This window comes from Desmodus rotundus, chromosome 5 (assembly GCF_022682495.2).
Source record: "Desmodus rotundus isolate HL8 chromosome 5, HLdesRot8A.1, whole genome shotgun sequence".
Taxonomy (NCBI): Eukaryota; Metazoa; Chordata; class Mammalia; order Chiroptera; family Phyllostomidae; genus Desmodus; species Desmodus rotundus.
This window is the reverse complement of record NC_071391.1, coordinates 133,954,036-133,968,012: the sequence shown is the minus strand read 5'-3', so window position 1 is coordinate 133,968,012 and position 13,977 is coordinate 133,954,036. Positions and strand designations below refer to the sequence as shown.

Below are 13,977 nucleotides of genomic sequence, written 5' to 3'. Positions count from 1 at the left end.
GAAAAAGAACTATATTAGAAATAATGAAGTTTTCATCCATGAATCTAGATAAGATTAGTGTGAACAAATCAGGATATTTTCTGACAAAAGTATAGAGAAGGATAAAAGAACCTGAAATGGGCCATGCATACCCACTTTTTGTACACAAAATAATAATTGAATATATTTGAAATATTTATTATAAATATCAACATATGAAATATGTTATATAACCATAAATATCATCCTTTAAATACCACCATAGTCTCTTTACTGTAAAATGATTGTTTTATGTATTTTGTTATGAACAAGCAAAACAGCTTTCAAATTCTGCCTCTCTCAAGACTTTAGGTATTTTCCAGGGGAGTCCAACCTGTGGCCCCCAGGCCACATGCAGCCCAGGATGGCTCTCAATACCTCCCAGCACAAAATTGTAAATTTACTTGAGATGTTTTTTTTATGATTACATGTTGCAGTGTATTTAGCGTGTGGCCCAAGACAACTAACTCTTTTTCTAGTGTGGCCCAGACATACCTGTTTGACTTCACACTAAATACTGTTAGTTGGATGGGTGGAAGATACTTAAAATGTCTTTCCTCCCTGTTTTTCTAGCCCAAATAGATAATGTTGTACAAATCATATATTCCAAAGGATATTTTGAAATGCTGATGTGAATAATATCCCAATTAGTAAGCAGTTTTTAGTTTTTATCCAGGCATACTAGATTATCTGGGGGAAGAGAATAACCTGTTATTAGGAGAAGAGGAAAGGATAATTGCACAGCAAATCTACAAATAGTATTGTTACTCAGTTTGTTAAAGTCGAACACTATTTAATTTGGAATAATTAACCAAATTTTGGAACATTTCTGAACAAGTAGATTTTAAGAATGAAAATATTTTCTTCAAAGAATTGTAGTAAACTTGTCTTCATGTCCCCATTAAAATAATTGTTCTACTCAGGTTATGATTAAATATACATTTTATTTCTCATTGTTCAGCAAAAACAATCTGGGTTTTCCTCATTTACTGTTGTCTATGTTTACCTTTTAGCTCTTTTTTCCCCCCCTTCAGGCATTGAATTGCTTTTTTAAGATCAAGTTTTCAGCACATTAATTAAAAGATTAGTTAATACAGTCATAGTTAACAAAGTATTTTCTGGAGTCATCAAATGACTTTGCCAAAGGCTAATATGGAATTTGTGTTCATGGTAAAGAAAATATTAACAAATGAGATTATAAATTAACTTTTTGTATTTTTGGTTTTTTCCTTGAATGACTTATAGTCATTTATTTTACTTGGTTACTTTCTTTTTGCCAGATCTGTAGTAATTGTATTTATATTGTTGCCAACCTTAGCCAAAGGCTTATACACTAGAGTATATAAAATTTGTCAAGACATTTTTACCATAAAAATAAATTTAAATTGACCTTAAACAGTTAGACTGTGCACTTTCAAAAAAGCAGTAAATTTTCTGCAATTTATACATTACTCTAGTACAATTAAAATTTATAAAAGAATTGAATGACAAGTAGATACAGCTTTTTCATAGATTCTGCAAGCAATGTTAGTTGTGTTTACTAAATGAGTAGTTCAAATTGAATAGGAATTGAACCCTTTAACTTACAGGGGGAAACTTCATGTGGAACAAAAGAATTCAGAAAGTATTTTTGTAAAACTTGATAAAACTCAAATCTCAAACAGGTTTATTTTTACTGTTTTTATTGTATTTCTAGTCTTTATACATTATTTGAACATAGTTCTCTTACTTTCCAAGAAAGTTATGAAAAATAGTTTAGATAATATTTGAGCTGTAATTTATTTTTTAAAAAACTTTTTAAAAAAGATTTTATTTATTTTCAGAGAGAGAGAAAGAGAGAGAGAGAGAGAAACACTAATTGGTTGCTTTTCACTAGCCCCAGCTGGGAACCTGGCCCTCAACCCAGAAATGTGTCCTGACCAGGAATCAACAGGGGACCTTTCACTTTGCGGGATGACACCCAACCAACAAGCCAGGCTGGCCAGTGTCAGTTGTGATTTTTTTGTACTAAAGATCTTTATCATTCCAAAGAACCTTGAATCCTGACCAGGATTCTAATGTAATCTACTAACTTACGGATTAACTCTGTTTTTGAAACTTAGGGTTCCCAAATCTTTAGCCACAATTATAATTTCAAAATTTACTTTTTTAATGAAATTATAATATAGTGACATATTTACCTTTATAAAAAATTTATAAAACATTTGGGCCCTTGCCAGTGTGACTCAGTGGTTAGAGCATCTTCCCCTACACCAAAAGGTTGGGGGTTCCTTTCCCGGTCAGGGCACATAGCTAGGTTGCAGTTTGATCTGCAGACGGGGCAACTGATTGATGTTTCTTTCTCTCTCCTTTATCCTCTAACTCAGTAAACATATTTAAAAAAATAAAACAAAACATTTGGCTACTCTTTCCTTGTGTATAAAATGAAATAAGTATGCAGCCAGATACTCCTTTATTTTTTTTGTTTGTTTGATGAACTGTTCTAAAAACTTTAATATTCTTTTATTCTAGGGAATAATGCTTCAATAAATATAGAGGTAGACCCCAGGCATCCTACTATGCTTCCTGAGTGCTGTTTTCTTGGAGCTGACCATGGTGTGAGATCTCAGATTTAAATGTTTTAACAGAATCATAAAATCCTTATCTACCACTGTTAAAGTATTACTCTATATATTATTCTAAAATATTAATGGTATTTACTTTAAATGTCTCATCATTTTTGAACTGTGTACCTCTGTGTTGTTAATATATTTATTTTATAATCAAGCAGTTAAATTCTATAGTTAACAATACTGGATTGTATTATTTGACAGTTATTGCAAGATCTTAAAAGTTTTCATTACAAGAAAAAAAAAATCAATATGTGTGGTGGTGGATTTTAACTTCTGGTACCCATTTCACAACATACACATATCCCAAATCATTATGTTATACACATAAGACTAACAGTGTTTTATGTCAGTTAAATTAGAAACAAATTCTATGCCAAATATGGTTTTACAAAATGAGAGCAGCAACCCCTAAATTATTGAACTTTTTTTTTAATTTTTACACCTGAAGTAGTGAAACCCCTGGGAATCAAGCTGAGCAGAAACATACATTTGTGGTAGGTATCTTTACAATAGAATTGTTACTTTTCTCTGATTTTACAACTTTAGTGATAAATTTGTTTTCATGCTTTCAGGGATCCAGAAAATACTCTGTTACAGAATTTGAAAGATGTTTTAGAAATAGATTTTCCAGCTCGTGCTATCCTGGAACAGTCTGTAAGTGTTTCCAGTGCTTTGATAACCCCAAACAGCCTTGCGTAGTAAAAGTGAAACGTTCTTCTTTTAGGCACCAGAGAAAAATGAGGCTGAACGTGAGGGACTTGGAAGAATATTATGTAATAGATTTCTGAACTACAAGCAACAGTTGCATCAAAGAACTTGTTAACCTTTGATTGGTGGTTATAAGTGTACTTTTTTCCATGGTCTTTGTAACAGTACATTAATGACAAACATCTTTATTATTAAAAATAGGGGGATAGATCCAAGGTAGCTAATGAAATGTTTGGATTTTCTATACTGTCTGCTTCTGGATGACTGAAATGAAGTTCTAATTAACTTAATATAAGTGTTTGTGAAGGATGGCAGTACAGTTTTTCAAAATTTATCAAACACCACTGCATTGCAAAGAAAAAGAATTGATTTTTGACAAAGCTGCTAAATTGTAGACCACTAAACTGGTAGACATGTTTTAGTCTTTTTCCTTTAGTTACACAATTTTGAAGCTAGTAACCACTAGCTAATATCAGTTCCTATTTTTATATACTACAGTGGTATATACTATCGATGTACAATATGGGAAACAAGCCCATCTTGTGAGGCAAAAATAGAATTTCTTTTATATATCTATGTATATAATTTATTGGATGAAAAAGGCAGCACTGTCATACAAATAAGTGCTAAATAGTAATGTGGCTGTATTAACCTTTATAAAAATCATATAAAAATTTCATACTGTCTATACCATATTACTCAATTCTCTCATTTTTCATTTTGTATGTTTTAAACACATACACTTACATTTTTTCTGAAGGATTTTTCTATGGATTGTGGAATCTGTTACGCCTTTCAGCTGGACGGTGCCATTCCTGACCAAGTGTGCGATAATCCCCAGTGTGGACAGCCTTTCCATCAAATATGCTTACATGAGGTAAAGGGAAAACAACATTAGCAAGACCTTTTCAGCTAACACAACAGAGAAAGAACGCATATTTGAAATGTATAGACTGCAAAGTCTATTTCAATATGATTTCTTTTTGCCATTAGTTCCTGTATTACCAGTTCATTTCAGATGTCCATGTGCTTCCTTTCTTCATCATGCTTTCTCATGAGGGAATAATGTCCTAAAGTAACCAAGAGGGGGGAAACATATCCAGAATACATTCATGACTGCTACTGACACATAAATTAAGTTGATGGTACGGTGACGTCTTTCAGTAACTACCTCGTGTAACAACACACAAACAGTAGACTCATCCACTTGGGAGTAGTGATGGCAAGAGGTGAAAGGGAACTCGCACTGCAGAGCATCTGTTACTTTTCAGGCCACATTTGAGTATCTCACAGCACTCTCAGTCAGTGACATTTTATTTACTGTATGTGAAGTCTGCGTTCATTCCTGTCTCCAGCCATTTACTCTCTATGGCGTTCATCTCAGGGCACAGTCGACAATATGATAAACTATATGTGCATCGATATACAGAACACCTTGCAGTTATGCGGTGCTTTCAATTTTCTGAGTCTTTCTTAGTATCACTACCTGATTTTTATGATTAGAGATAGTAGTTGGTGCTATCTGTATTTTAATAAGGGAGAACTGAGGTAGAGATGTCAGTTTAACTCATATAAAATCATAAAATATCAGTTCTAATTCTAGAGATTCTCTTAAGGGAACATGTGCTTTTTTATAATAATGAATACTCATTTAATTTTTAAAACTAACTGCTTTGTGCTTGTAATTAATGGGTGAGAATTACCCCACTATTGGTGATTAACACCAGAAGTAAGACCTAGATTTTCAAGAGCCTATGGTATCTTTTACAGTATCTTAATTTGTGATTAACGGATTTAGGTAGGTCTGTGAGCCCCATAGACCTGTATGCATCATTTTTTTGTGTTTCAAGGGTAGAAAAGGTGAATAATTTTCATCAAAGTTTTACAGGGGCCCATAATTTGGTTATACACCAGTGTGGACAGACCTTGAAATCCATGCCAGTTGCCCCTTGTTATTCAGCATATTAGTAGTCTGGTATTTGCTCAAAAGATGTTCCCCTTAATCTTGCAAAACAAAGTTTCAGAAGGTAAATATTCTGGAATAAAAAATACGATGCACTCAAAAAGAAAGGAAAGCATTTCTGGAGTATTTGTAATCATGCGGACACTGGTTCCTTTATCGTCTCTTCTTTTTAAAATCTCCAGTGGTTGAGAGGACTACAGACCAGCAGACAGAGTTTTAACATCCTATTTGGTGAATGTCCTTATTGCAGTAAGGTAAGCAATTAATCACATTTCATAAAATGTCCTTTGCCTTTAGTTTTACATTTTAGAAGTATCTATACATCAGTTTATCTAAAACTTTTTGAGACATAACATATATTAAAAAAAGGTTTCTGTAAGATAAGTTGTCCCTATAAATAGCATTTTAATTTTCAGATTGACCCTTTGATCAAAAATGGTTGATTCCTTTTTTAGAGTAACTCCTGTTTCAGATTTTCTGTGTGATCTAAAACTTCAGAAAAGTATTTCCAAACTGTATCATGATACCATTTTTAGTATAAAGCAGTTTTTTAAGAATGTTCAAATTTACTTTGTTAAAATGTATTCTCTCTCTTTTTTTAAGCCAATTACCTTGAAAATGTCTGGGAGGAAGCCCTTAAATGTAAGAATGTAACATTTCTGTGAAGAACTGAAACTTTAAATATTACCAAAGGATTTTGTTTGTTATCTTCAGAGAAAACACAAAAGAAGAATACCAATCAAAAGAAAAAGAATGGTGGCACCATAGTAATATAGATCTGCCTTTGTCTCTTCACTGAGGGCGAACTGGGAAGTTGCAGATGAGAACCCTGGGGAGCGCTTTAAGCCTGTGACTTCCATACCAGTTGGAGAAGTGCGTGTGTACCGAGGTGGACGTCTTGACTTGTTGAACATATCTGGACTGGTAAAATCTTGCTGGGGTTCGTAAAATGAGTTCGGGTACTGCATACAGCCATCCTTTTGTGGAGGACTTTTTACTTCATTCAACCATTCTTGAGACTCACAATATTTTTCTCTTCTCCTTGTGCTTTCCTGTGGAAAAATATATTTTGTATACTCTAAGAATGCTAAATCAGTTTTTGTGTTTATTTTACCTGAGAAGTTATTTTCACATCCTGGAATTTAGGAGTTTATGAAGTACTTACCAGTACCAAACAGTCAAATCTGGTTAACATTGGTTCCTTTAAACCATTAAGTAAGCCAGTAAGTGATCTTATGGGTGTCAGTCATAACTAGAAATCTTTTTGGTTATTAATAACTAAATAGTGATTCTTGGGGAGCAACATGGCTGTGTACCCACTGAGTGCACTGGGCTGGCAGCCCACCTGCTGCAGCCTCCTGCCTGGGCTCTGGAGCTTAACGTCTTCTGATAACAGACCTCAAGAAAGGCACAGCTGATTAAAATCCTAATTTGTCCAGAAAGTTGATCTAGGAAAAGACGCTCACTCTTTTCTCCTAGCATAAAAGGATACAAACAGTCTATACAAATTAAAGTTTCACAGTGAACCTGAATGCCTACAAGCATGTAACAAAATGTCCAAAGTTGTGGCCAAAGTACCCTTGTCCTTTGGTGGGGACTTGGAACATGTGGTATGGCAAGGAGGATGCCTGACTTTAAACTACTCTAGCAAATTCACACTAACGCAGTTTTCCTAAAGTTTTATCAGCTTAATTTGCTAAAGACAAATTTACCTAAGTGAATAGTCATTTCACTGGGCCAATAATATCAATACATTGTTCTTCCACAAAGAAAAAGAAATGTGCCCGAAAGCCAAATATTTCTGACGGCTGAGAACCACTGGTAAGCTAACTGAAGCAGCATCTGTATGTAATGTAGATGTGGAAGTGGATGATAGCCCCTCCTCCATAAGGAGTCAAGCTACTAAAACACCAAGGCAAACGTGTGTACCCTATCCATCGCTCTGAGCAACAACAACTAATGTCAAATGGGCATGTACTCAGGAGAGAGTTTAACCACCAGTTAGCTGTCTTCAGTTTACTGAGAGATGTGATTGGGACAGTCTGTGGCATACGTTAGAAAAGTGCGGCTCATAAAGTTTTATTGGACACTGCCACACCCATTTCTCCTGTATTGCCTGGGGCTGCTTTTACGCTACAACGGCAGAGCTGGATCGTCTGACAATGACTGGACTGTAAGCCTAAAAGTATGTATTATCTGGCCCTTTAAGAAGTTTGCTGGCTCCTGGTCTGTGGCATTCAAACATTAAAAAGCTTACAAATCATTTTGATTATCTTGTTAAGATGCAGATCTCACTCAAAAGGTCTGAGATGAGATCTTAGGTTCTGTGTTCCTAAGAAGCACCAGGTGGCATGGGTGCAGCTGGGAGGCATAACACGCTCCGAGGAGCATGGGCTTAAGGTATGCAATGACTTATTCTGTTGCAACAGTGGCTCTCAACCTGGGAGAATTTTGTTCCACAGGGACTTTTGGCAATTTCTTGACATTTTGGGTTGTCACTACTAGAAAAAGGTACTGTAGGCATCTATTGAATACAGGCTAGGGATGGTGGCCTACAATGTACAGTCCCTTACAACAAATAACCCAGCCCAAAATGCCAGTAGTGATGGTATCATGAAACCCTGCATTATGATCAGTCATTAGCCTTGAACGCACATTAGAATCAGTAAGGAAGCTATGAAAAAAATGAGCACCCTTTCTAGTTCTGGCCAGGAGTAATGGATATCAGACCTCCCCCACTGCTGTGAAAACCCATGAAATAAATTCAACAATGAAGTTGGGCAAAATATATGTAGCAACTGATCAGGCAGAGAAAACAAGGCTGTGATTGTTGAGGAAAGGAAAACAACCCAGACCATAGAAAGGCCATAATTTAAGATGATACTTACTCTAGATCAGCCCATATAAGTTTAAACAGAAGTCAGGACATGTTCAAGTTGAACCACCAATAAATTAACTGCCTGCTTGGACAAAATTCAACACTCTTTAATAAAATCTGGAATCTCAAGAACTTAGCACCCAGAATGTTCAACATACAATAAAACTTTACTACACATAAGCAGCAGGAAAATTTGACCCATAAGTACAAGGAAAAAAAATAGAAATAGACTCAGATATGACCCAGATGGTAAAATTATTATCAAACAACAATAAAACATCTACATAAATATGTTCAAGGACTTAAAGGAAAAGTTAAACACAATTAGTGAAAAGATGAGGATCCCAGCAAAGACATGAAAAATATGCTTCTAGAACTGAAAAATACAACATGAAAAATTCACTGGCTGGGTTTAACAACTAATTTGACAACTGGTGACAGGCCCAGCAAAAATATCCAAACTAAAATACAGCAAGATAAAATACTGATTTGAAAAATGAACAGAGCTTTAGTTATTTGTTAAATAAGGTAAAGCATTCTAATCTGCATATATTTGGCTCTCAAGAAACAGATCAAATATATCATTTTCCAATGTGATGACAAATATCAACCCATTGGTAAAAGAAGGTCAATGAGCCCAAAGCAGAATAAACACAAGACATCCATCCCTAAAAAAATCAGATTAAAAACAAATCTTAAAAGCAGCTGGAATAGAGATACATTATATAAAGGGTCAATGACAGGAATAATGGCTAACTTATTATCAGAAGAAAACACACCCACCAAGGACAGGGAAACAACATCTCTAAAGTTCAGAACGAAAAATTCCATACCCAGTGAAGCCTTCAAAATGAAGGTGAGGGGCATTGATTAACAGATAGGACAGAGTAAGAGCATTCTAGACTATTCCTCCTGCTAATTGTAACTAAAGACTTCAGACAAAAGGCAACTAATATAGACCATTCTGAAGTTGTAGGATAGAAGCCTTACTGGATAGAGACCTTAGGACGCGAGGAATGACCTAGCTGTGAGTCTTTCATCCTAATTCCCCTCTTCTGGTTCCTCTGGACCATAAAGCAGCGTGCAATCTGAAAACAATATGCACAGACCAAAAAAGGTCCAAAAATCCTAAGGAGCCAGGGAAATGGCAGGTTTACAGGACAGAAGCCTTTTGACTATACCTGCTCTACTCTAGTGAAAACCAAGAAGCTGGACCTCTCTCCCAGTTCCCACCAGCTGCTGTGGGAACTGTGGGGTGGAGCCCTGCCAATCACTACCCTGTACTAACTGGGGAGCAAACCTGTGGTCCCCACTAAGCACTGAGGAAACTAGCGACCATCCCCACACTAACAAGGTAGTATCCTATCTCACCAGCTGTTAATGGAAATTATGAAAGCCATGTCAGCCATTCCCAGCCTGCACTACTGAGGTGGCCCCTGCCCTCCCCATCAGATACTATGGAGAATATAGGGCAGAGCCTTGTAGACTATCCTTCCCTGCATCGTGCCTCTCCTGCGGCTCACCAGACATTATGGAGACTGTGCAGTAGGGTCCTACTGACCATGCCCACTTTGTGTTAAGCAAACATCAGCAAAGAGGCATCACCCTCAAACGCTGTGGGGAGGAGCCCTATTGGCCATCACTGCTATGCATTCAGCAAATGATGGCCAAGAGGCAGCAGCCCACTTCCCCCCGACTCAAAAACCCTGCTCTCAGTAATTAGTAGAACTACTAGAGAAAATCAGCAAAGCTATAAAAGAAATTAATGATACCACAAACCAATGGGATCTAACTGATATTTATAGAGTACTGCACCCCAAAACAGGAGAAATACATGTTCTTTACAATTGCAATTGGAACATTCACCAACATAATTGTCCTGGATCGTAAAATAAACCTTAACAAATTTAAAACAAAATTATACAAAGTATGTTCTCAGACAGTATCAATTAGAGATCAATAACAAAGATAACAGACATATCTAATAAGGTATCACACAAAATAAGTCTCAAGGGAAAGTACAGAATGTCTTGAACTAATAAAATAGAAATACAATATGTAAGGATTCATGGGATGCATTTAAAATGGGGCTTAGGAGGACATTTATAGCATTAAATCCTTATATTAGAAAAAATGAAGGATTCAAATTAGTTTAACATTCCACCTGGACTAGAAAAAGAAAAGGAAAAATAAACCAAAATCAAGCTGAAAGATATAAAAGGGAAATCGCCAAGCACTTAAACATTTAAAAACATTCTTCTGAATGGGTCAGAGAGACCCAAGAGAAACTTAAAAATATATTGAACTGAATGAAAATATATCAAAATATGTGGGACACAGTTAACACACTGCTAGAAGGAAAATCTGTAATACTAAATTCCTATATTGGAAAAAAAGAAAAGACTTAATTCAATCATTGAGAATTAAGTTTCTATCCGAAGGAATCAGAAAAAGGAAAATAAATCCAAGAACAGAAGTCAGTGCAATTGACAACAGAAAAGGGGTGGGGGGATCAAACAAAAGCTGGTTCTGCAAAAAGTCCAATAAAATTGATAAACCTGACCTAAAAAAAAAAAGAGAGAAAACAGAAGCAATCAACATCTGGAAAGAAATGTTACTACAGATTCCACAGTAAAGGATTTAAATAATGGAGTACTATGAAAATTCTAAACATAACAATTTGATAACTTAGATGAAATGGAACAATTCTTAAAAAACTATAAATTATCGAAAATAACTCAAGATGAAATAGATTAGGAGGGTAAACTTGGTCAGTAGGCCAAATCTGGCACACCACCTGTTTTTCTAGAACCTATCAACTAAGAATAGTTTTTACATTTTTAAATGGTAGGAAAAAATAATTTGTAACACTTGAAAATTATACAGAATTCAAATTTCAGTGCCATAAATACAGTTTTGTTGGAATCAGCTATACTTGTTTGTTTACATATTGTATTAACATGCTTTTGGGCTACAATGCAGAGTCGAATAGTTGTGACAGAGGCTACATGACCTATAAAACCTATTTTCTATCCAGCTCTTTACAGAAAAATTTGCCAACTCTTGAAACAGATCATCTGAACAGTCTTAGTAAATGAACTTAATTAATAGTTAAAAAGGAAAAGAAATCTCCAGGCCTGTATGCTGTCACTTGAGAATTCTCCAACACATTTTAAAAAGAAACAACACAATTCTACTAATTTTCTTCTAGAAGTTAGAAGGAAAACTTCTCAACTCATCAGCATTACCCTGACACCAAAACTAGACAAACAAAATAAAAAGAAAACTACAAATCAATACTCCTAATAAACAGATTCAAAAGTCCTAAAAACTACTAGCACACTGCATGCAACAACATATGAAAATAATAATACACCGTTACCAAGTGAGTTTGATTTGAGCAATGTAAGATTAGGTCAATATTCAGACACTAATCAATGTCACCCACCATGTCAATAGCACAAAAATGAAAAAAAAAAAACCCATGATCATATTAACTGATACAGCAAGAGCATTTAACACAATTCGACACCCATTTATGATAATTCTCAATACATTAGAAATATTATCAACTTGATAAATATGGTCAGCTGACTTTTGAAAAAGTCTTCCAACATAGGAAAAGGAAAATCTTTTAAACAAGTAGTGCTGGGACAACTGGCTTTCTATCTGGAAAAGAACAAACCTCAACCCCTACCTCATACCACGTATAATCACTGATTTGAGGTGGTTCACAGACCCAAACATGGAAGCTGAAACAATAAGCCTTCTATAAGTAGCAAAATTACTGCGACCTTCAAGTAGACAAAGGTTTCTTAGTTTTCTTTACAGAAAAAAAAATTGTAAAGAAAAAAATTGATTAATTGAACTTCATATAAAAACAGCAAATAGCTTCTGCTCATCGAAGACATTGTTAAGTAAATGAACAGGCAGGCTGCACACTCAGGAGAAGACATCCACAATACAGCTATTGGACAGGGGACTTGTATGTGAAATATAGAAAGAATGCCTACAACGCAATACTAAAAAGACAGTCAACTGAATAAAAATGGACTAAAACACTTGAAAAGACACTTCACAAAGGAAGATAGATGAATGGCAGTTAGCACATGAAAAGGTGCTCAAAATTATTAGTCATCAGGTAAGTGATAATTAGAATCACCATGAGATACTAATACACACACGGTGGAATGACTAAAATGAAAAAGACTGACAACACCAAATGTTGGGAAGGTTGTGGAATGGCTGGAACTCTTGTACATTTCTGGTACAAGTATAAAAGGGAAACCATTTGTCAGCTTTTTATAACGTTGAGTATGCATCTGCCCTCCGATTCAGCAAATCCACCTCTCAGGAGAAAGAAAACATGTCCATAGAAGGACTTGTGTCAGAATGTTTACAGCAATTCTTTTTTGTGGTAGCTAGAGCCAGGGTAGCCCAGGTGTCCATTAATGAGCACATGGATATGTGAATTGTGATATCGTTACACAATGGAGTTCTACTCTACAAGAAAAAGAACTTTCTAATACGTGTAACAGTATGGAAACAGAAATACACGCTGAGTGAAAGAAGCCAGATGCAAAAGAGTGCATACTGTATGGCTACATGTCTGTGAAATTCTAGAAGAGGCAAAAGAAATCTAGGGATGAGAATCAGAGAATCAAAGCAGTGGTTGTCTCTGCGGAAAAGGAACTGACGGAGGATGGGAACAAACAACTTTCTGGAGTGGTAAAATCTACACACATACCACACTGCCACCCTAATTAAAATGAATCCGTTTCTTCGCTTGGAACCTGGGCATCAGTATTTTTACAGTCCCTCCCCACTCCCATACACAGGCGATTCTAGTGCACAGAAAGGGCTGAAAAAGAGCACTCAAGAATCTATTTTTGTCACCAAGCATATTTGTCTTTCAGTTTACGAATGGGAACTGTAACATACAACCATTTGAAGTAGATTCCTTTACAGTTTTAAAAGTGATGCTATAATTATTGTAACAGAACAAATGCAAAAGATTCCTATTAGTACTGAAAAAGCATCTCTCTCTGGATAAACTTGTATGCTTACTGGTTGGACAAGATATGCCTAACTAGTATGCTTCTAAATTTTTCCCTTGGCTGCCAAGAAGTTCAGAGCCAAATTCCAGTGCTCAGTTTAGTGATTAACATTCCAGCTGCCTGATTTACCAATTTGGGGGCAAGGGTGGGAGGTAGAAGGTGAGGGCATTATTCTATTGTACACTGTAAACTACCTAAAATCACTTTGGGAAAATGGTGTATAAATCATACAGAATAATGGCCTTTCTGCATATATGAATATGTTGTACTCTTCTTATCAAAAAGGTTAGATTAGGAAAGACTTGTTACTGGCTGAGTAAGTCATCGACTAAAGGCAAGTCACTATCGAACCAAATGATCAAATGATGTAACAAATACAACTCTGTTGACAGAGAAACACTTCACTTACGTATTTGATTATAAGGGTTAGACTGGAGGAAGCAATGTAAAAGTGTGGAATATGTTAAGTCCCTAATGGATCATAGATAGCATAAAAATTTAAGTGCACTTCATTACATTCTTAGGCTAAAGGAAGAAATCAGATCTGTATGCAAATGTGCTCGCTGCCATTCTGTTTCTATGATTACTGGAGTTGGCTCCTTTGTTTTTATCTGCTGGATAGGACATTTCCTGCCCCTTCTCATTTAACAAAACTATATACAACCTTGGCCCTCAGGAGAAAATAAAACCACTTTATTCCCAAGGGGCATATGCTATTGTAGCACATGCCTTTTGTTAACA

The 13,977-nt window shown here is 35.6% G+C and overlaps 2 protein-coding genes across 3 annotated transcripts in view; one reads left to right on the top strand and one right to left on the bottom strand.

Moving 5' to 3' along the window:
- FANCL (FA complementation group L) overlaps positions 1 to 6,039 on the top strand; it is a 60,254-nt gene extending 54,215 nt beyond the window's left edge. Inside the window, exons 9-14 of the mRNA XM_024552770.4 lie at positions 2,530 to 2,613; positions 3,079 to 3,124; positions 3,203 to 3,284; positions 4,099 to 4,215; positions 5,484 to 5,555; positions 5,905 to 6,039. Coding sequence (XP_024408538.1) covers positions 2,530 to 2,613; positions 3,079 to 3,124; positions 3,203 to 3,284; positions 4,099 to 4,215; positions 5,484 to 5,555; positions 5,905 to 5,955 — 452 coding nt within the window. The 3' untranslated portion in view covers positions 5,956 to 6,039. The remainder of the gene's footprint in view (positions 1 to 2,529; positions 2,614 to 3,078; positions 3,125 to 3,202; positions 3,285 to 4,098; positions 4,216 to 5,483; positions 5,556 to 5,904) is intronic.
- Positions 6,012 to 13,977, bottom strand: part of VRK2 (VRK serine/threonine kinase 2) — an 89,141-nt gene continuing 81,175 nt past the window's right edge. For both annotated transcript variants that reach the window (XM_024552768.4, XM_024552769.4), the window contains exon 13: positions 6,012 to 6,353. In XM_024552768.4, coding sequence (XP_024408536.2) covers positions 6,012 to 6,353 — 342 coding nt within the window. The remainder of the gene's footprint in view (positions 6,354 to 13,977) is intronic.